A 23125-nucleotide genomic window follows, 5' to 3' on the forward strand; every position below is an offset into this window, starting at 1 on the left:
TTTGCCATCTCTTCCCCCACCAATTTTTCTCCCACTTCCCTTCATTTCATTTTCTCTCCTTCGCCTGCTTTCCTGCAGAAAGAGGGGCCAAATTTTCTCGCAGAGAAAATCAAGGCCACCATGGACAGCCTCGAAAATGAAGCGTGTCTGTTCATAGGCGAAGACAAAGAAGAAGAATGTTCTGGGATATCAGAGTTGAATCACTCGCTTGAAAACTTCAAACGAGAAAATTTCAGTGACGAGCTGCAGAATCATCATCAAGAAAGAACCTTGTACTGGGAATCTCAGGAGGCCATGCTTCAGGTATTCTTCTTTTGTTTTTGTAATTTCCCATTTATATGTTTTCTTCATCAGTTAACTCCAGAATGTTAATGAGGTTTTACTTAGTTTAGACGCTTAAATTAATTAAATACAGAGAATTAATTTATGTACATGTAAGCTTGTTGGAGTTCTGGGAAAAATCAAACCAAGCGTGAATTTTGTTGGATGAATCTATAGCGTAACTAATATATTTTTTAAAATCCATAACGGTAAAATTCGGCTTCAAAATCTTGGTATAAGGAGGGTTTTCCATTCTTACTTATTATCTGCTGACTCTGATATGATCTTATTTGTAATATATAAACAAAGTCTTATAATTAGAGTTGGAGCTATAAGAGTTAGTTGACTAATTTAAGTAGATTAAGAAAATTAGTCAAGTTAGTTATTTGTAATAAATATGTGTTGTTTTTCCTAAAATATCATTAATAATCAAGTGTACTGGTTAGAACTACTATTATTATAAGAACTTTCTCAGGAAAAAAATAAATATGAGAGATAAAATAAATTGAAATATTATATTTAAAACTCAAAATAAAAGTTAAACCGGCTGTTATATTAAAGATTAATAGTATCATTATATTATATTATATTAGTGGCTGACAATGAGTTTGAAATGAAGAAGACAATTATATCCATAATGAAAAATAATTATCATTTTATGTTTATTTGAGTGGGATTTGTGAAATACTACCTTTGGTTTTAATTATAATATCTTGTTTCTAATTTACAAATGACGTTTTATAATTAGAATAAAAAATAATATCTGACTGATAATAACATGTATTTTTTTATTTTATTCTATTATTTATGACTAAAGACAACTTAATTATTTGGTATGATAGCTCCGCCACTCATTACTTTGTGTGGTGAGACAAAAATCTACCTGAGAATTTTATCACGGAAGATGTTGAATTGACAAATATTCGCTCCTATTTTCAATAAGATATAAATATTTGAATTATGTAAATTAAAAAGTTGACTATAATTAGTTAAAAGTAATATATAAATATATATATTTTTTCAAAAATATTATTTATAGGGAGTTCGAGTGAGAAAAGTAGATAATTAATGTAGTAAAGTTAATAAATAATTAGTGTAGGCAAGAATGAAAAATGACAATAAAAATTTAAGACAATCTATTAGTGCTCTTGTATATAAGAGGAGGGTAAACTTGGAAAAGAAAAGAAAAAAAAGGATATTCTCTTTTATGTATTTAATTAATGGAGTGGTTTTTAGTCATGGCAAAAAAATTTTATATCATAAAAAATCTGACAAACCCGCAATTTTGGACAAAAGTGGTAGCAAAATGACTCATCATGAAGAAAATTTTCTACCTTTACAATATAACATAGGATTTTCATGAAAATTTTCTAAGTTTGTTTGATAAAACAAAAAACTTCTATTTGTTAAGCATAAAAATACCATATCATCTTGTTCGTATTTTCAAAGATTGTGTTGGATGAACAAGAAGTTATTGAATCTTAAGGATATTAAATTAATATCTAAGTTGAAATACAGAGTTTTGGCATACTAAGATTAAAATACCTTTAGCTCTTAGTCTTGGATGAAATGCTAGAAGATGAGGTCTAACTTGACTAATCTTTTGATATCAATATAAATTATCAAACACAGTCTTACACTATATTCTGCAAGTCATATTCTATATTACCTCCGGTCCTACTTATAAGATCTTGTTTATAGAGGAGGTCTTGTAATTAGGGTCAGAAATAATATAATGTAGACTCACGTCTATATTTTTTGGGTTACAATATTAATAAATTTAGATTTTTCTTTTCCTATGTCATTTAAGGTTTTAGTATATAAATTAAAAAGTACACAGAATCTTTTATTTTTAAAGTTAGTCAAAATAAAGATATAATACAAAAAGTATAATAATAAGCCATGTTGCCATGGAGGTTGAAACTTCAATAAAGAAACTATGAAAGATAAACGAAGACAATTTTCTTTTAAAAAAAATCGACATAATTAAAGAAAAGAAACAGAGAAAATATGTGAGCCACACAATTGGAATAAGAACGGAATATTCCTTGAACCACGGGCCCACAATGCGAGCAAAAAGACAAGGCTCTATTTTTAAATAAAACAACATGCTTGTGCCCACCGCCCCACACGGCCACACCCACTTGTGCCTTGTGGTTTGTCTAAAGAAAGGAGGATAATTAAACGGAAAAAATTATTTTGTCGGTAATTATAATTTTTTTCCAATTTTTAATTCGATATCAATTTTTTTTATTTAAAGCTTTTAATTTTATTTTGTTACCACCGTTAGTTTTTATAACTTTGCTCTGATAGTACCGTTAGCTCCTCTATAAAAGTTAATGGTGTTAATAGAAAAAAATTTCAATATTTAATTAAGAGAAGATGTACACATGTATCAAATTAAAATTTGAGGAAAACTATAGGTAGTTGTAAAATGATTTTCTCTAATTAAATATGCCTTATGCATCTTCTAGAGAGAGAAAAGATAAAACGATAATTTGAATATAAAAATTTTTAAAAAGTCCCTTGAAATCATTTAATTTTTATGAACTCCTTAAAAAGTATTTTTTTAAAAAAATGATCTAATTACGTTCAATAAAATTACTTATCACTACTTTAATTGTTATTGTCAACTTGTCATTAAAAATACTCATATAATATTGCTAATAAATTTTAATTCCCTATCTGTTTTATGTCTTTCTCCCTATCTTTTAATGGTTCAGGTCTAATTTAAATTATATAAATTCATTTTCTTATCTGATTTTTTGCAATTTAGAAATTATTCAATAATTGTTTGGGATTCTTTTTTGGTCAATTAATTATTTTTGTGTTTGGTTTTAATATTTAATGTTGTGGTGGTTCATAGGAAATCGTAGAGAGATACAAGAGGGTAGGTTGGGAATTAAGAGAAGAGGTTGGAGAAATATTGGAAGAGGCCAAGAAGGTCCCACAATATGGATATGGATGCGAGTGCAGGAAACCCAACTCAACGACGTCGTATGGGTGTTCCCACTGTTTAAGAACACTTGTGGTTTCATTGCTTTCTCTCAGAGGTTACAGTGCCTCCCTGCGCCTCTCCAAATGGGATTCCACTAAAAGCCTCCCCGGAGGTACTCCCGTTTTTTTTTTTTTTTTTCCTTCTTTTTCCTTGAAATAATTTTATCAAAAATAATTTTATTGTTTGTTATGATTTGTCATTTATCATCATGTTGCATCATATATTTCAATAAATAAAAGATGATCTTTTTAAAGTAAAAAAAGATGTTGCATGTGCTTGAATGATAGTTTGCAAAACTAAGTTTTTTTCATAAATTATAGTCTGTAAATTAATGTGTTATGATACATCCAATACTCTAAAGTATTTTCTCTTATACATCCAACATCTTAAAGCTAAGTGTTTTTTTAAGTGCGTTCAGTACCTTAAAATATTTTTTAAAACAGCCAACATCCAGAAATATTTCACCATGACTGTAAATTTTCGCACCTTAAAACTATTAGTGATCAGGTTATTAATAATCAATCACACACATTCACTCTTTCTAATGATTGGTTTTATTTTATGGGAAGGTTCACATCAGTATATAGAAGTGATGCCAAACACACAAACAAGAAAGAAGCAAATGTCATATCTAATTGAATTGGAGCTAAGAGACCAGTTTCAGATTGCAAGAGCAGGAGAAGAATATAAGAAACTATTGTCATTGTTGCCGGAATTCTATGTCGGTCAGCCGGAGTACCTGACGGCGATTATCCGAGTCATGTGTGGTGCTGCCAAGAGGTCAATGAAGGAGAAGAAGATCCACTTGGGTCCATGGAGGAAGAGCAACTTCATGCAAATGAAATGGTCAGGCCATAGCAACAACACTTGGACTTCTACACTTCCTTCATTCCACCATCTCATGCAAGCAACCAATGAAGCTTCCATTAGGGTTTCTAGAGCTCATACTTTGGTAGTCACTTAACTAATTAATTTTTTAATATAATGAGGGAACATTGTTTTTGGCTATTCGCTCTAGTGGATTTGGATTTATGATGGTTGCATGTTTTCAGTCCAATTTTGATGGAAATAGTTCTATTTTAAGTTTTAATCAGTTGCTTCTTGTTGCGTCATGTTATTTAATTTAGGATCGAAAACATTTTAATATAGTTATAGAAAACCATATCATAGAAGACCAATCAAAGAGGTATTTAATGTTATTTGCTAGCTAGCAGCGATCTTGAAATCCTTTCAACCCAACACTTGCTACAAAAATATCATTTCCTATTTTTAATATAAGAACTAGTTACATAACTAATTTAAAAAGATTAAAAAAAATCAGTTAAGTTAGTTGATTATAATCAATATGTGTTGATTTTTTCAAACTATCATATTCAATCATATGTATTAGAACTATCTCTTGATGAGAATCTACTACAATGATCAATAAAGATATTTTAGAAGGGAAAAAACAAAAATTTAAGAAATAAAGTGAATTGAGATATTATATTTAAAACTAAATCTGATTTTTAACTAACTGTTATACTAAGAAAGAATGAAAGATTGTAGCTTCCTCTCCATATGTATGACATGAGGACAAAGAACCCAGGCCAAGACTTTGCGCAAACCATCGTCCCTTAATATTTGCGCAGCCAAAGCGGCTGTAGTTCTTTGACAGTACCTCATACACTTGGTCCCCCCAATCTACTTCCTTAGTGCCCTCATTTGTACAATTTTTTTGGAGATACTACCTCCAATCCTTAATATAAGAGGTAGTTGATTAATTTAAGTAGATTAAGGAAATCAATTAAGTTAGTTATTTGTAATAAATATATATTGTTTTTCTTAAAATATCCTTGCAATCAAGTATCGTTTGATAAAATATTTAATATGCGCAACTATTACAATGAATGTTTTAGAAAAAATAAATAAATACGATAAACAAAATGGATATGAATTTTATATTTAGGACCAGATTAAAAATCGAATTAGCTCTTATATTAAGAATCAGAGGTAGCATATAGCTCTCTATTCTACATCGACCTCTTCCTTAAACCAACATCATCACCACTTCAAGGAAGAATCAACTCCATTCTGAAACATTGAACTCATATCCGGTCGTTATTCCAAGTTTCCTCTGAACTAGCTAGCTTCTTCTTCTTTCTCCTCACTACTTGTACTGGTTCCCGATCCTTTGATCTTTTCCCTTTCTTTTGATGGATGAAGAGAACGATGGCGGCTTCCTCCAACTAGCTAGTGATCTAGTGATTTTGGAACTTGTTGAAATAATGGCAGATTATGCTTCCACTTTCCTCTCTTCGTTAAATTTCACTTTCTTTAATTTGTAAACCTCTCTATGTAATTGCCTACTTTTTTTTTGGTTGATTAGTAACATCCTCTTTAATTTACATCCTTTTAATTGTTACCAAATAATTTGACCAAAATGACAAATTGCAGCTCTAAAGAAATGGGGAGCTTAAAAACTTTTTTTATCTTACAACTACTCTCTATTAAAATTTTAAAACCTCATTTCTTCAATTTTTTAAATTGAGCACATTAAAATTTTTCATCCTCACCTTTCCCCTCAATTTTCCTCATACCAAACGGACTTTTAAGTAATGCTCATAATCTGGTGAAAAGAGAAAAGATGATTCACGCAAGCTTGTATTTCACATAACCTCCTCACTTGCATTTCTTGGATCCGCTTGTAAGGAAAACCATTAATTTCCTATTGGTCCGGTCCTTAATATAAGAGCTGCTTAATTAATTTAAACAACTCATAAGTTATATAAGACACTTAATTCTAGCAAAGTCAACATGGCCGCCTTAAAATAACCTTACGTATCATTAGAGAAGAGTGTAAAACAACAAAAAGAGCCCACAAATCATAATTAATAATACTATCTCTGATCCTAATTATAAGAGTCAGTTGACTAATTTGAAGAGATTGAAGAAGTAAGTTGAGTTAGTTATTTATCCTAAATAAATGTTGTTTTTCCTAAAATATCCTTGCTAATTAGAAGAGCTACTTTGGAAAAAAATGTATAAATATGAAAGACAAAGTGGATTAGGGTCTTATATTTATGATCAAAATAAAAGTCAAACAGAATCTTATATTAAGGACCGGAGGTAGTAGCATGACTCATTTTTAGGCTGCGTAGAAAATACAAAGGTCTAGTGAAAGTCCCCTGGATATAGTGAAAGTCAACTTTAAAGGAATTTATTCATTTCTGGACAATATTATATGTTGAATGTTAATGATGTTCACAGAAATCTTCTCATTAAATATACCCAATTGAAAATTAAGGAAAGTAATTAAGACAATTAAAGAAGGCCACCTCGCTACGTACATACATACACATATACATACATACATACATATATATATATATATCATCAACATTCATTGATTCATTCACCAAATCAAATTATCCTTCATTTTCTGTAAAAGAAAACTTATCTACAGAATATGAGCATTTTAGGGTTACTTTTTGTGTTGATGATCTCTTCTTCTTCTTCTGACGGAGAATTTGTGGGGAGGAGGGGAACAGAATTTGTGTGGAATGGATCTGAGTTTCTGTTTAATGGATTCAATGCATATTGGATGATGCAAGTTGCAGAAGAAGCCAGCCAGAAGCATATAGTGCCCGCTGTGTTTCTAGAAGCTTCTAGAGTCGCTCTTGGCGTCTGTCGCATCTGGGCTTTCAGTGACGGCGGTGATCGTGCCCTCCAGAAATCTCCCGGCGTTTACGACGAGCGTTTCTTTCAGGTTATCTCCATCGGAATTTGAGAAATACGTTGGATTTTTCATAAATCATTGGGAAAAAACTACACTGGCTTATATTTTTCTTTATACATACATATAATATTTCCTTTATTCTTTTATACTATAAAAATGTCATTTAAAAACTTTTGTTCTTTCTAATTTCTAATGCTGGTGCTCAGTGTCTTGGTCGTAATAGGCTTATTTTGGCACGTTATGAGTTTCATATTGAAAGGGTTATATTAAAAGGCAAGCCTTATAAGGCTTTATACGCTCCCATTCTAACGGCTAGCTTTTTGAAATATGATTCTTTTAAAGATTTGTCTAGGAGAACAGGACATGACAGGACACAAGCAAGCTGTCATGCACGCTCGTGTGTGACCTATGAAAAATAGTACTCCATTCAATCTAAATGTAAGAGTTAATTGGGAGGTTTTGGCCTTGATATATTATATCTTTTAAATTTATAATTTTTTTCTTCAAATGATTTTTATTAATTATATATATTAATGGGGATTTTCATCAATGGAGCTAATGAAGGGTAGTTTAAAAAAAATTAATACACATTTGTTACAAATAATTAATCTAATTAATTTTTTTAATATATGTAAACTATTTATATAGCTCTTATATTCACGCCTGTATTTTCAAAAATACCTTCCATTATTTCATTATGCAATTTTTGTATTTAAAATATTGATAGTTGGGTTGCAGAAACATTAATAATAGAAAGAGAAATTTATTTGAAATAGAGTGGTAGTTTTGGAATGTGAAAGTAATTTATTTTTGTTAAAAATAGTTGACAAATTTTCACATGAAGGCAGGCACTTGATTTTGTGGTGGCGGAAGCAGGGAAACATAATATGAAGCTGATAATGAGTCTCATAAATAACTATGTCACGTTTGGTGGAAGGCATCAATACGTGGAATGGGCCAGAAGCGGTGGTGCCTCTCTCGCCAGCGATGATGATTTTTACACTCATCCTCTCGTCAAAGGTTATTACAAGAATAATGCCAAGGTATATTTAATTGTTGTCCCCGTCAACATATGAACTATTTAACTAATTTAAATAGATTAATTATATCAATAGGAGTTGGATATAGCAAAAAACACTAGTTTCTCATAATGTGACGAAACAAAATTCAACTCCCCACTGAGAGAGATACCCATATTTAGTTTTCACTTTAGAAATCAAAAAGACTAATTATAAAAAATATGATTGGATCTCTTACATTAACTTATGACTTGATATATAATATAATACTACCTCCGGTCCTAATTATAAAACCTATCGTTAGGTTTTATAATTAGGACCGGAGTATTATATAATAACTCCGATGTTAAGGTCCACAGGAGTAATATAATAGTGCAGTATTAATATTGTTATCGTTTTTTTTTCTTTTAAAGTATTTTTTTAAAATATCTAGATGAGTACAAAGGCTTGTTTGTTTAGATCATTTAGATAATTTATGTGTAAAATGCAAAAATTATCTTGTGTTTGGTTATAATTATTAAAAAAATGATATGCTATTTAAAGAAATAGTAAATTAATGGTAAGAAATGGGATGGCATAGCGAAATGTGAGTGTAGGCCTCCTTTACTTTATTTATGCGCACTCACATTTCTTCTTCTTCTTCTTTTTTTTGAATTTCTTTACATTATTTACAGATGATGGGGATGGGCTTTAGTTTAACTCCTCCCTTATTGTCCCCCCCCCCCCCCAAAAAAAAATCTGCTCCCTTATTATTACTGGCGTATTAGGCCATGTTTGATATGTGGAATTGACGAGTTTGGATTGAATAATACCAACTTCTTGTTTAGTATGCGGCATTGGAGAGTCCAATCCAATCCTATCATCCTACGTGGGATTATACAATACCATCATCCCGTCGTACTAGAAAATGGGTCATGAGATTTAACATTTTCCGACCAAATTGTCCCCTTAATATTTCACAAATTCCTATTTTGCACATAAGCATAGCTCTCTTCCTCTTCTTGATTTCCTTCCTCCACCCTTTCGGTCACTATTTGCTACCCGTCGTAGAGGGAGAAGCAACCACCGGCGAGGGAGAACCAAACTACTGCCACCCAACCTACTCCCTCCATTGTCCAAACCCCTCCAACCTTATATAATATATATATATATATATATGTATAGAAGGCAATATTTTAGATTCATAAGACTAGATGTACATTAAATCTGATAAATGAGACCATAATACAATGATATAGATTAGTTGGAAGGACCTTATACTTGTGTTCATGACTCTCCCCTCGGTTTCTTCTTTTAGCGTCGTTCTCCCTGTTCTACGATCTTGTAAATATTTTTAGTGCTGATGGCAGACGTTGATTACAAGTAAATGGTGTGGCATACAAAGATGACCCCACAATCATGGCGTGGGAGCTTATCAATGAGCCTCGCTGTGAAGTTGACACTTCCGGCCAAACCATTGGTGTAAGCCATATCACCTCCTGTTTTCACTTCCTTCAACTTTTTACCTTTTTCTTTTCTCAATTACTTGTTTCACGTTAGATATCCAAGAGAGACTCAATAGTTATCTGCATTATCCAAAATTTCAAAGAGTAAGCTAATTTTAACTGAATTCTTATTTTGACTGGTTTTCATGCTTAGAACAATAAAATTTACAAGAAGCTATGTCATTCACAAATCATAAGTAATACCATTCATTCATTATAAGAAAAAGTTTAGTTATTTGACATTATGGATTCCTACCCACCATTTTCTCCTTATACTAATCATTGTACAAATTACATAAAAATATTGCTCATAGTTGCACCCAAAACTATCTTTTTGAAACAGAATTACTTAACGAAGAACTAAACTAATGATCAACTGAACATGTTTTCCCTTTTAATTGCATCAAAAGTAAAATACTTGGGAAGCTGAAGGTTGATGAATGTTAAACATGATACACAGAGATGGATACAGGAGATGGGCAGCTACGTGAAATCCATAGATAATAAGCATTTGGTGACAGTGGGGATGGAAGGATTCTATTCAACACCAGATAGGGTTCAGTACAACCCTAAGTCTCTAAAATATGGCACTGATTTTATTAACAACAATCTTATTCCATATGTTGATTTTGCTACCATTCATGCATACCCGGCTATCTGGTAAGTCTATTTCATGAAATCATCACATATCAATCAATCAATATATGATAGAAAAGCTACACCCTTTATGGGATTCGGGCAAACTTTTTTATCATTTCTATCTTTCTCCCACATTTCATTGGCTTTGTGCAACTTTATTTATTTCTTCAGCCTTTTTTATACATTCTTAACAGGATTTTGGTGCTAGAAAGACCAAGTATAATCGTCTAAAAACTTTTAAGAGTTATTTAACCTGTACAATTTTCAAAAGCCGATAAAGATAACCTAAAATAATCTAATCTCTCAAATGTAATTCTCCAATATGAGGAATGTAACCTAAATTTTGTTCAAAGCGAGACATAATCTTAGTTAGCACATACAAAGAATCATTTTGAGAATATCCTTGTCATATATAGTAAACCCTAATATGTACATGCAAATTTACAGGCTTGCAGGAGAGAGTGAGAAAACCCAGATGGAGTTCCTGAAAAGATGGTTGACAATTCACTGGACAGACTCGAAGAGCATCTTGAAGAAGCCATTAGTTTTCGGCGAGTTTGGTAAATCAAGCAAAGATCCAGGATTCAGTATTAAACAGAGGGATGCGTTTATGACTGAAGTATATGCAAGCATCTACAACTTGGCAAAAAGTGGAAGAACAATTGCAGGAGGCTTGGTTTGGCAGATTGGGGGTGAAGGAATGGACTCATATTTTGATGGCTATGAGGTTGTCTTGACCTTAAACCCTTCCACCAGAGAAATCATCCGTAATCAATCTAACAACATGATTAGCCTAGGGCAACCCTACATCAAAGAAATATGAATTGGACAACAGTAATAATTGATTGAGTCTTCCTTTTTTTTCCGGGTTGGGTTTAATTTCTGTTATGCGAAACGTAGAGAAAACAAGGTATGGCAAAAATTTCAAGGCTCTATCCGATATATTAAAAAGCCTAATAGTGTTTGAAAGGTTGTAATCAGATAATATAATACCTAATAGGATTAGACATTATACAATAAACGAGAAAACATATCTAATTATTTATGATAACAAAAATAAATAGAAGTATGTATTGAATGAATGCAGGTCTGTTACGGTCGAAACAAGAATTGCATGTAGTATATTTATATTTAAAGGGATTACAAAAGAACGAATGACATAAGAAATTATAATTATTGCATATAATAGATCTATAGAAGATTCAATTTATCATTAAAATTTGATTGACGTGTTGATCAACCCATCCATGATGAACACTAATGTAATTACATTTCACATACATGGAACGTGACGGACCTGTACAGACTCTTTCCATACTTGCTTCACATCGTTTTCTGTTCTTTTCATGTGTTGAGGAAGCATATGTTTACCAATCTGACTGCAATATTGGAGGTAGACAATAAGCAGTAAGTGAACAAATAAGGGACATTTGCATCTTGAAATTATGTAAACTGCAAACCTTTGATCACAACATGTCTGCTAGCTGAGGAAACTGTTGAAAAAGCCAAGTCACACTCCGGATTGCTGCCTGATATTATACAATTACTATGTAAGCCATGCCAATAGTTATTCTCAACTTACTGAAAAATATTTTTTTTAAAATCTGAATCTGACCTTTTCCTGAAATTAACTATGTCAGATGCAATAAAACCTACTATTTAACTAATAACAAAAGGACCTGGGAAGCAGATATAAGGAACAAGAAAGTCAGTTATTTTATTTAGAATGAGTTTTCAGGCCCATTTGGAACTAATATGGGAGAGTGAGACTTTACCATCTGATGATGGGAGAGTCAGTAGTTAGCAAATAAATATTTACGCAAAATTGATAAAACTTCAACCTACATTGGACCAGACACAGTTAAAAGTTAATCCAGTGATGTCATAGAATTTTGACTTGGGTTTCACGAAAAGTTATGACAAAATCATTAAACTTTAACAGAAAGATATGGTCTTCAAAGCAAAATTAACTATTCCCTTGTAAAAATCAAAAACATTTTATTAAATAAGCCATGATGTCACTGTTTCCTGGAAGTTCAATGACTTCAATTTCTAGAAGAGTTATGAATAAAAGCTTCAAAAACAAAGTGAGGTACTTAATTGAGCTAATCAAAATTTCAACCTCTAAACAGTGGGAGTCAAATGCAAAAACAACAATTATTTTCAGATACCATAAATTTTGATGACACTTGATATTTTTATTTGGGCAAAACATCTATTAGTAGCTTTTGATATGACCTATTTGCCATGGACCATCTAGAGAAAAAATACTTCACATCACATGGAGGAACCTTCTTTTCCCTCGTTCTCATGAAAAATTTACTGCTGAAACGAAGGAAAACTGACATACCAGAGCTGCATCCCCGGGCTTAACTGCTGGTTCTACACTGTCTCGCCCATATCTGTCATATAAAAAAATTAAAAAGAAAAAAGATATTCTATAAGAAAGCTTCGATTGGTTTAGTTTGACTTAAAGGAAATAAAATTTAAGTCATGAGTATCATCTAATAGAAAGGCCAATGAAAAAACGTCTAAAGGTTTGGATTGAAATTATTAAGAAAGAAAGTGTGTATAATATGAAGATGAATAAAGCAGGTGGGTCTGTAACTCACAAGTCCCAGAACCTGGCTGAGATATCGTATGAAAGTGAAGAAAGAAGAGTTTGTATTAAAAATAAGGAAGTACACAAGCCTAGTTATAAACACTTCTGTTACAAATGCGACCATCCACTAGCTACAACCATTTACAAATAAATACAATCTAAATAAATAATATCCCAACAGAAAACTTGCATTGAAGTGAGTTGGCATATCCTCTGCTTTCAATAATTTTGGAATTTTGAGGATGGAAGAAACAACCAAGAAATCAAAATATTTACGAATGAGAATTTAGGCTGCCATGCTTTGGAAGGAGCCTCTTAAGGAATTCAATTCCATCAAAGGTAAGGGAACATTTTGGCATCTACATTTGACAACATGTATGAAGTTAATTCTGTGATTACAAGAAAATTGATATCGATCTCCATCTCATTCTGGTTTGAATTTGAACTATGTTTTAACCTTAACCACCCCATGCCAAGAGGGAAGAATAGATACCATGCATCAATCGAGTGCATTTGACATGTATCCTAGGACCTAGATAGTATCTTGGCCTCGATAAAAGATCCATTAGACCACATTATCATTCCTTTGTGATGGGACTCAACTCATGCAAGCAGCCTAAACGTACAGTAACAGACAATAGTGAAAGGGAGAAGAAGACAGGACCACTGAAGAAGAAAAAAGGACTGGATGTGAAACAAAAAACACCAAGGTTTATGGTTGAAAGGAACACAGCAAAACGGGAGCAAAAAGGGAATAATGATGGAAAAATAGGAGAGACAGATGGGGAGTAACCGGAAAGGCGTACTATAATGGATACTGAATGAGAAAGCGCAGGAGAAAAAATTTTGGAAGGAAAAAGGAGAAAACTTGCCTCTCAAGAAAACCAAAAACTGTCATGTTGCTTCTGTTGTCTCGTGTTTGCTTGTGAATATTCTGAGTGTGCAGTATTGTTTTTGTGTGAGTGACTACGGTGTAATGGCGTGTGTATTATTGTGAATTCCTGGCATTAGATTAAGATATGTGTGCAAGTTTCGGTGTTGTGACCTCCTATCAAAGGAGTATCTTCTGTTTCAACATTAATGCAGAGTTATATATGCTATTTTAGCATTGTAAAGCAGGTTTTTTTTTTTTGGGGGTCCAGCAGTATAAAGAAAGGTTACTATCAACTTATCCAGCAAGCTTTTTCTATTGAGACGTTAACAAGTCTTTTAATAAAAGTTCTACCCAGTTTATTGAACCAGCTAACCTAAACATTAATAAATTATACCACCTACCAGCCTGGGTTCGTTGTAGCAACAGATAATCATGAATTGTAATGACTGCCCAGCATCGCGAAGGCAATGCATTCTTAGTACTAAAAGTCCATTAAAATAACAATGCCACTTACCTTATTTGTCTCTTTCCATTATTGACCTCCAAACGATAAAAGCTGCATCCTTTGCTAAAGGGAAAAGGTTTCCCCTTCCATTCTGTGGACATTTCCAAATAATACACATTAAAAAGAAATAACCAAAAAAGAATACAAAATCAAATGAAAGCTATAGTGCTCTACAGAAATTTTAAAGCAGGTTAGAAATAATGTACCTAAGTGCCATATCACCCCTACTGATGAGGGATCATCAGTGGACAAATCATCAATAACGAACTGGAGATCTTTGCTGGTAGAAGTGGTGAACTTTCGGAAGAACTCCAGAATTTCCTGAACAAGAGTTAAAGATAAGCTAGATCTAGCGAAAGTTGTCATATCATGGCACTTCAGAAGTTTGAACAACTGATACTGGATAATAATTTTTTTCATCAAAGGCCATTTCTTTACTGCTGAAGAATTATAGTAAAGTGAGGTTTCTCGTTCTTACTCATAATTGAACTAAGGCCTAAGCCATTGACCACCAAGAAAATAATGAAATGGATCCAAGTGATTGGGTATTTGATCAGATTTTAAATAACAGAAAAGCCTAACCCCCACCCCGCCCCAAAAAAGGAAGAAAAAAAATATCTTCCTTGCTCACAATAGTTCATCCCACTCCTTACCAAACCTAGGCAAACTGCAACTTCAATGTTCAATTTCTTATTTCTTAATAACAAAATGTCTCATGGAATATAAGGTTAGTATCATTCGCAATTGAGGCACATATCATTCTTTGTTGAATAAGGACTTAGTTACAGATCACTAAATGATTGTAACTACCTGCTTACCCCTATAAGTGAAATAAATAAGAGTAAGCATAAAAGAATTTGTCAATGAATAATAGTTCAGTTTGGAAGCTAGAGGCCGCTAGTGCTCATACCTTTTATCACGAAGTTCAACATTTTCAAACCCTTGAGATTTGTATTGCCTAACCTTTTTAGTATTACATTAACCCTTTACCGTTCATGCTTACTAGCTAAAATGCTCAAAACCCTCTTCAACAAAACAACTTATGTAATTTACACCACGGCTGTAAAATTTGATTATCAACTCCCAAAATTCAGATTTTTAATATGCCCCTTGCATTAGTGAATCTATCCGAAAGTCTAATGGACTCAGACTATACATTTCTTCATATATTGGGATTGCTTCAAGATGGGCAAGTGATTAAGTGTCTATTTGTGTGCTTTTGTATTTGTGCATGATAAAGAGGGGGGATTTGGGGATTTGGCGGCTTAGAGATGACATGATATGATATAACTAGATAAAAAGAAATTAAAAAGACGTGATGGAAAAAGCAAGACGTGAGCTTGTTATCGACTCAAATTTAGTAAGAAATGAAAATAAAAGTAAGACGTGAACTAGTTATTCCTCTAAACAAAAACAAACCATACAATACAAGATCGAATTTGAATAATCTCAAATGAACGGCCTTCGTTACCTTGCGACCCACAAATGGTCGGGGAAAGACAAGGTCTTCATACACACAATTCTCAGCAATAAGGTCCACAACAGAGTCCACATCATGGTCGTTAATTCTTTCATAGAAGTTCCTCACAACATCCGAAGCCGAACTCACAGCCCTATCGTCGTCATCAATTTTGGTGGTCGTCGTTGGTGATGCAACTGTAATCGACTGGTTCTCAGCATTTTTTCGGAGAATCATCCATTGGCTCCTTCTCCTTCGAAGATTCGGATAAACATGACGAGGAGCAAAAGGAGCTACTGCAGAAGAAGAGGGGATTTTGGTGATATTGAGTAGCGAAGATGAAGAAGACGAGGTCGAAGCAGCGATGGCTGAAACTGAGTTCATGTTGTGGAGGCCAGTGAATTTGAAGATTGTCAAGAGTGATTAAAAAACACAGACGCCATCCCCACACGCAACTTTCAATTAGTGGCCTTTTTATTTTGTGGAAGGCAGTTAGACACGCTATGACAAATTTATAATTAGAAAAAACAGTTAATTTTGATGTAAAAAAGATTTTTTACAATTTAAAGCCTTATGAAGTCAAATTGCATAAACTACATATAATATTAATCCTAAAAAAATATTGGAAAAAAAAATCAAACCATTGTCTTTTTAAGGTTTTATTTTAACTACATAGTTTCATGAAGTTTTTTTTTTAATCCATTTAACTTCAATTTCTTTGTGTATGGAGAAAAAAGAAACATAATGTTAGACAAAAAATTTTCCTTACTTTTTAAAAAGAATTAAATCATTCTTAGACAAAATTAAATTGCTCCTTTAATTTTAAATTTTGTCTTTAAGAAATCCATCTCCTTTCATTTTATCAAAATTATTGAATAGTGTAACTGTTTCTTCCTCTTTGCGTATATATTTTCATATCAAACCCACAAACTAGCTAAACTCATCAAAATCCCAAAAGAAAAAAAGAAAGGGTAAAGAATGGCCTGATTTTATTCTTAGAGAAAAGATTAATGCTGTTATTATATTTAAATTTCATTGAATTTTGATTTTAGACAGTATTATAGTTTTAAATTGTGATTTTTAGACCTTATGATTTTATAAAAACTTGATTTGAATTTAATTGCATTGAAAAATCTTTTATTAAAAAATGTATTATCTAAAAGTATCAAAAGACTTGAATTTCTGAGTAAGTTCTACTTATCTTTAATGAGGCATTTTACTTATAGTTAAAAATGCACACAATCTACGGTAGTCCCAACCAAACCCTCAAAGAAGCCCTTTGGAGGGACTTGTCCAACCTAAACATTGATGATGATGAAGCTTGGCTTTTAGCTGGTGATTTTAATGCAAATTTAATGCCAGATGAATGCAAGGGAGGAGCATGAAGGAACCTACAAGGATGCAGAGGCTTCAAAAACTTCGTTCATCAACAAGGCTTGATTGATATGGGCTTTGTAGGCCCAAAGTTTACTTGGTAGAGGGGGAACTTACTAGTTAGATTGGATTGAGCAGTTTGTAATAAGAAATGGATATCCAATAAACCCAATGCACAGGTGATGCATCTCCTGAAAATTCAGAGCGACCATCGTCCACTTCTTATTAGCCCAGGACCAACCACACGCGGCGCCCCAGCCCCTTTCCACTTCCTTGCTGCGTGGGCTCTTCACCCAGATTTCAATGAACTCGTTACTAGAACCTGGGATGACAGCAGGAACTTGGCAGACAATGTTGAAGCATTCACAAAAGAAGCCCAAAGTTGGAACAAGAATGTATTTGGGTTGATTGGACAAAGTAAAAAGAGGCTCAAATCTAAACTCTTACAAGTGCAGCGAGCTCTTGAAGGAAACCCTTCCTCCCCTGATCTCCTCAATCAGGAACGACTCTTGTTAGCTGAGTTCAAAGACATTTGCTTAAGGGAGGAAGTGCTTTGGCTGCAAAAATCTAGAAGTAAGTGGATATGTGAAGGAGACCGAAACACAAAATATTACCATACCAAAGCGCTAGTTAAGCGGCGGCGAAATAAAATACAAATGCTCCAAATGTAGAAGGTATGTGGGAAGCAGATCAAGATAAGTTGCACAAAATGGTGGTCGACTACTTCCAACATCTGTATGCTAATGATCAACACCCAACCATAATTTACAAGCACAAAGGTTTGTTCCCATCACTTTCAGATACTTCCTTATCTATACTTGATAGCCCTGTAACCAAGGTAGAGACTAAACATACTCTCTTTGACATGTCTCCCCTTAAATCACCTAGAGCAAATGGAATGCATGCCTTATTCTTCCAATCCCAATGGGAAGTTATTGGGGATTCTGTTTACCGAGAAGTCAGGAAGGCTTTTGATGGTGGCAATATCGATCAGTAGTTCAATAAAACGCTCATTGCCCTCATAGCGAAAACAGCCCAGCCGCAGACTCTTAAAGAATTTAGACTGATTAGTCTGTGTACCACTGTTTACAAATCAATTACCAAGATCATTGCCAACCGTCTGAAAATGGCCATGCCAACTTTAACACTACCATACCAGTCAAGCTTCATTTAAAGGGCGTAATATTGTTGACAATATTCTTATAGCGCAAGAAACTATACATTCAATGAGGAAGAAAACAGGTAAAGTGGGATGGATGGTTGTGAAGGTCGATTTGGAGAAAGCATTCGATAGGCTTAACTGGAAATTCGTAAAAGACACTCTACAAGACGCACAACTACCAGTCAAACTTGTTGAGCTGATCATGAAATGCATCACCTCCTCTGCTATGCAAGTATTATGGAATGGAAGACCATCCACTTCTTTTACTCCCCAACGAGGAATACGCCAAGGTAATCCTTTATCTCCCTACATCTTTGTGCTATGTATGGAACGTTTATCTCAAGTGATAACAGCTGCAGTAAAAAATAACACCTGGCAACCCATTAAAATGGGACGCAGAGGGCCACCTTTGTCACATTTGTTCTTTGCTGATGACTTGATTCTCTTTAGCACTACAGCAACAGCTCAGATTCTTGCTATTAAGCATATACTCTCAGAGCTCTGCTGCGTATCTGGTCAGAAAGTGAGCGATTCGAAGACTCGGGTTTTCTTTTCCAAAAATGTTACCATACATGCAGCTGGACTTATATGTGAGCACCTAAGATTTCAGAAAACTGAGAACCTCAGACAATACCTTGGAGTACCTCTGATACACAAAAGAGTAACTAAAGAAACATATAGTTATATTGAGATGAAAGTTAAGCAAAAGCTCACGGGCTGGAAGGCCAGGTCCCTCTCACTAATTGGCAGACTGACCTTAGCCCAATCTGTTCTATCCACCATTCCCTTTTACACCATGCAATCCTCAAGAATTCCTCTAGTCACTTGCAATAGGATTCAAACACTTGTGAGGAACTTTGTTTGGGGATCCATTGAACAGCAAAAGAGTGTCCACCTAATTAACTGGAAAACTATGTGCCAGCCAAAGTCGAGGGGAGGCAGTGGGATAAAGGACATGGCAGCTCAAAACTCTGCCTTCCTAATGAAACTGGCCTATAAGATAGTCACGCAGCTGATCTCTTTTGGTCCAATTTTGAGAGCAAAATATGGCTAGCAAGAAGACAATTTTAAAGTGGTCAAAGCTAGGAATGGATCACACCTCTGAAAAGCCTTGGCACCATGTGGGAGGATCTAGAAATGGGTCTCAAATGGACTGTTGGAAACAGGGAAAAAAATTAGATTTTGGACTGATCTTTGGATTGGGGAACTTGGACCACTGCACCACTTCTTTCACACCTATCTCAGAAGAGGAGCTTAGTAAGACAATAAACCACTTCATCACACCAAGTGGCTCAAGGGACTGGCAAAAAATTGGGGACAGACTACCAATAGAGATAATCAAGCTAATTGCTGAACATGGGACCCCAAGGAATCCTACACAGACAGACCAATGCAAATGGAGCTATACTTCCTCTGGCACTTCACAGTGAAAACAACTTATCAGCTAATCAAAGAAGAGAGTTGGAACGTGGAACGAAAGGGGTGGCAGCTTGCTTGGCAATAGCCAGGAGCACAACGAACTCGTGCTTTCTTATAGCTGGGGCTTAGTAATAAATTGTTAACCAATACAGAAAGAGTCAGGAGACATATGACTTTAGAGGATCGGCACGAACTCTGCAACAATGGATCCGAGGACCTAAATCACGTTCTCAGAGAATGTACCAATGCTGCCACATGCTAGAACCTGATTGTACCTCCTCATCTCCATATGGAATTCTACCAGCAGACTCTTAGAGAATGGATTGAGGATAACATCAACCCTGAGAAGCGGGACAAGAGTTGGTGCATCTTCTTCGGAATCCTATGTGCTAAATTATGGAAAGCAAGAAACAGACAGTTATTTTGCTAGGACAAGTTTAATGCGGTTAGACTTGTAAATGAGGCTATTGCCTTAAGCCACCACACCATCAACGCGAAGGATCTTCATGAGCGGTTATGCTTAGGCTAATAGCTTGTCTTTTGTTTTGGCTCCCTTTTCTCGTTTGTAACTAGTTGTACGTTTTTTGCTTCTGAATAGTAATTTTTGTTTACTCGAAAAAAAAATGTACACAATTAAAGAAAACTTGCTCCTCAAAATACATTGTACCAGATCCTTAAATAAATTTAAGGTACACTTGGGCAACATATTTTATAATAGGAAATCTTTTAGCAATTTTTCCTAAAAACATTGCTGTTATATTTTATCAATAGCCAAATTTTTATATATACTTCTATAATTTAATTTATAAGGAAGAGATAAAAGGCTTTTTCTATTCGTAAGTCATATATCAAATTTTTAATGTGAATATGTTATTTAACTCTTTATTCATTGCTATTTAAATTATTCTTTTCTTAAAAAAGTATATATATAGACATATATATATATATATATTAAAGGGTTACTTGAAATAGTTTTCTAGGTACATACAACACCCTAAAACATTTTTTTATAAGTGTGTTTAGAACTTTAAAGTATTTTTTTGCACACCAGTGTCCTAAAATATTTTTTTTAGATGCTTCTAACACCCTAAAATATTTTTTGGTACATTTAACACTAAAGCAAAAAAATACTTTAGAGTGCTAGATGTATTCAAAAAAAATATTAAGTGTTAAATGCACCTTAATCCGATGTTAAATATAGGTAAAGTAGATAATTTGTTAGATTTAAATGGAGAGTTAATAAGATTTGGTGTTTTTTTTATCTGGTAAAACATGCTTCAAGTAACTTATAAATATAAATAAATAAACATATTGTCAACCAAATAGTCATATTCAATGTTATCTTCCACTTTTTTTCCTACATTTTTAAGGGCTTCATAATGTCTTCCATGTCCTCTTTAGTAGTAGTTCCAATTGCCTTCTTTCATGAAAGGTAAATTTTTGGAGAGGTTTTCAATTTTTTTTCCTCATTTTTCAAACTTAGTCCTTCCATAGATTTCATAATACCAACTGATTTTCAAAAGCCACATCAAGTTCTAGACTTCGATTTTGAGGTTCCACTTCCACTTCCCTGCTCCCAATTTCTTGCCACCAAACAGAGCATTAAGGTTAGTCTGACATCACCGTTCGTGTTACTGGGCCTAAATTACAATCGGAGCCCAAAGAAAACGAAGGCCCAATAATCAAACAACCTGTGATTAAATTAAGGGTTAAGTATATCTAATAGCCTGAAGTATTTTTTCAAGTATATCTAGCACCCTAAAATATTTTATAATGTGTCAAATATTTTAAAGTATTTTTTAGATGTATCCAACATCCTGAAGTTTTTTTTTTTTTTTGCCTTAGTGCTGGATAAACCAAAAATTATTTTTGGGTGTTGAATGTTAGATGCATCACAAAATACTTCGAAATGCTTGGTATATCTAAGAAAATACTTTGGAGTATTGGATACAATTTAACCCTAAATCAAAGGCCCAAAGATAACGGTTTAATGCAGATAATTAAACTAAAAAAAAAAAGATGAATAAAATAATAATAATAAAAGTTAAACATTTGAATAATAAATATCATTGTTATATATGAATTTCAGAAGTACAAGTTGTACATCGTAGTCACACCACACTCCTTCCACAACAGCTTACAAAAATACAGCCAATTTGCAAGTCTGTGGCTCAAATCAACAATATTACACAACATAAATAAATCTCACTTCCACCCTATAATAATCACCTAATAATCTTAATTATATTTCTATATTTATATCCATAATAATGATAAATTTTTTTTTTCCATCAATCATTTTACAGAATTAATTAAAAACAAATTAAATATTGTATTTACCATAAATTCCGTCTCGTTCAAATTAATTAAATAAGACAGAATTTCAATATCAACAGTCATGGTTTCTTTCATCATCTTTAAGGAAAATGACCCAACCACTTCTGCCCTTTGAGCGTGCGTGCGCGTGTGTTTTTTTTTTTTTTTTTTAACTTTCAAGTTCAAATTCCTACAGCTAGCTAGCTCTAGTTTAAATCAATAATTTGTCAACTACATAATTAATTAAGATTTGACTAATTAATTACTTCTAATCCTATATGGATATTCCCCATATTGATTATAATACTAATGATAATCTATAATTAATTATAATGTATGAATTAAATAATATATTACCCTACGGATCCCACAGAGAATCACTGTGCATATCCTTTCCATCCTCATACACAAACGACATCGTTTCATCCAACATCATCGAGTCCGCCATTTGCATCCACATCCTCGGCGAGTCCAACGGCATCTCGTTGATCGCCTGAATCTGCATCGGCGAAAGACGGACCATCACCGGAGCCACCTCGGAGCCGGACGACTCCTCCAGGGCTGAAGTGGGCCCCGCCGTCATCAGCCTCAACGCGGCCTCATGTGCAGCCATGCGAATGTCATCGGCGTCACTACTAGCCGGACGGGGCAGGCTGCCGGCGAGCTCAGGGAAGTTGAGCCTCGCATCACGTCCCCGGAAGTGCAACGCGGCGACGTCGTAAGCCGCAGCGGCCATCTCCGGGGTCTTGAAGCTGCCCAACCAAATTCTGGTCTTCTTGCCGGGCTCTCTGATTTCAGACACCCATTTGCCCCATTTTCTCTTGCGAACACCTCTGTATGGAGAAGACGAAGCGCCATGCGAGATATCAGAAGACATATCCATGAATGTGAAATTAACAGGCAGTGTTCAGAGAAGAAGAAGAAGATGATGATGATGATGAAGTGAGGGATGTTGTGAGTGTTTGTGTGAATAAGGAAGATAATGTATTTATAGACGTTGATGTGTCTGTGTAAGAGTGTGTTGTCTGTTGAAACGTGGAGAGAGTTCGTGGTTTTCAGTGGAGCTTCCTCGTTGCTTCATAAAATTTAGTGGGGCCCCAACTAACATGGTCATCCTCCAATTCTCTATGTTTTTATTTAATTAATTAATTAATTATTAATTAATTAATTCTATATGTCGTTCAATTGATGGGAACAACGATTCAAAGGTTTGTATTCCAATTAGCGTAAAACTG

At 33.9% G+C, this 23125-nt stretch overlaps 4 protein-coding genes across 6 annotated transcripts; 2 read left to right on the forward strand and 2 right to left on the reverse strand.

Moving 5' to 3' along the window:
- Positions 1-4409, forward strand: LOC114760569 (uncharacterized). The gene is made up of 3 exons (XM_028949832.1): positions 1-303; positions 3188-3431; positions 3889-4409. Exons 1-3 carry the CDS (start codon positions 121-123, stop codon positions 4281-4283), a joined length of 822 nt encoding a protein of 273 aa, XP_028805665.1. The 5' UTR covers positions 1-120; the 3' UTR covers positions 4284-4409.
- A 2358-nt stretch (positions 4410-6767) lies between these two features.
- LOC114760565 (mannan endo-1,4-beta-mannosidase 5-like) lies at positions 6768-11002 on the forward strand. Its single transcript, XM_028949829.1, has 6 exons — positions 6768-7067; positions 7886-8080; positions 8884-8953; positions 9420-9517; positions 10001-10200; positions 10627-11002. The coding sequence occupies exons 1-6, from the start codon at positions 6768-6770 to the stop codon at positions 11000-11002; spliced, it is 1239 nt and encodes a 412-aa protein (XP_028805662.1).
- LOC114760556 (uncharacterized) lies at positions 9607-16018 on the reverse strand. Of its 3 annotated transcripts, XR_003742065.1 has the most exons (7): positions 15632-16018; positions 14367-14481; positions 14170-14251; positions 12530-12581; positions 11640-11708; positions 11477-11558; positions 9607-9621 (listed from the first exon to the last, which is right to left on the reverse strand). XR_003742065.1 is itself a non-coding variant. In XM_028949820.1 (6 exons), the coding sequence occupies exons 1-5, from the start codon at positions 16001-16003 to the stop codon at positions 11646-11648; spliced, it is 684 nt and encodes a 227-aa protein (XP_028805653.1). In that variant the 5' UTR covers positions 16004-16018; the 3' UTR covers positions 11218-11554; positions 11640-11645. The 3 variants fall into 3 exon arrangements, 2 of the variants coding, with proteins under 2 accessions (XP_028805653.1, XP_028805652.1); XM_028949820.1 differs by lacking the exon at positions 9607-9621 and having other exon boundaries at positions 11218-11554; XM_028949819.1 differs by lacking the exon at positions 9607-9621 and having other exon boundaries at positions 11218-11558.
- Positions 16019-21914: 5896 nt separating this feature from the next.
- Positions 21915-22796, reverse strand: LOC114760557 (ethylene-responsive transcription factor ERF021-like). The gene has a single exon (XM_028949821.1). The coding sequence runs from the start codon at positions 22771-22773 to the stop codon at positions 22249-22251; it is 525 nt and encodes a 174-aa protein (XP_028805654.1). The 5' UTR covers positions 22774-22796; the 3' UTR covers positions 21915-22248.
- Positions 22797-23125: the final 329 nt, after the last annotated feature.

The sequence above is a fragment of the Neltuma alba genome, unplaced genomic scaffold, assembly GCF_004799145.2.
Source record: "Neltuma alba isolate B1F8T4 unplaced genomic scaffold, ASM479914v2 tig00010998_pilon, whole genome shotgun sequence".
Taxonomy (NCBI): domain Eukaryota; kingdom Viridiplantae; phylum Streptophyta; class Magnoliopsida; order Fabales; family Fabaceae; genus Neltuma; species Neltuma alba.

Bases quoted from the DNA above. Each gene is read 5' to 3' on its own strand.
- LOC114760565 (XM_028949829.1), top strand. From the start codon at position 6,768: ATGAGCATTTTAGGGTTACTTTTTGTGTTGATGATCTCTTCTTCTTCT. The intron at 7,068-7,885 runs GTTATCTCCATC...ACATGAAGGCAG, and splicing joins ACGACGAGCGTTTCTTTCAG to GCACTTGATTTTGTGGTGGC. The intron at 8,081-8,883 runs GTATATTTAATT...CTTCTTGTTTAG, and splicing joins ATTACAAGAATAATGCCAAG to TATGCGGCATTGGAGAGTCC.
- LOC114760557 (XM_028949821.1), bottom strand. From the start codon at position 22,773: ATGGATATGTCTTCTGATATCTCGCATGGCGCTTCGTCTTCTCCATAC.
- LOC114760556 (XM_028949820.1), bottom strand. From the start codon at position 16,003: ATGAACTCAGTTTCAGCCATCGCTGCTTCGACCTCGTCTTCTTCATCT. The intron at 12,582-14,169 runs GTAAGTGGCATT...TTTATATGACAG, and splicing joins AATGGAAAGAGACAAATAAG to ATATGGGCGAGACAGTGTAG. The intron at 11,709-12,529 runs GTATGTCAGTTT...GTATAATATCAG, and splicing joins AGCCCGGGGATGCAGCTCTG to GCAGCAATCCGGAGTGTGAC.
- LOC114760569 (XM_028949832.1), top strand. From the start codon at position 121: ATGGACAGCCTCGAAAATGAAGCGTGTCTGTTCATAGGCGAAGACAAA. The intron at 304-3,187 runs GTATTCTTCTTT...GGTGGTTCATAG, and splicing joins CTCAGGAGGCCATGCTTCAG to GAAATCGTAGAGAGATACAA. The intron at 3,432-3,888 runs GTACTCCCGTTT...TTTTATGGGAAG, and splicing joins CACTAAAAGCCTCCCCGGAG to GTTCACATCAGTATATAGAA.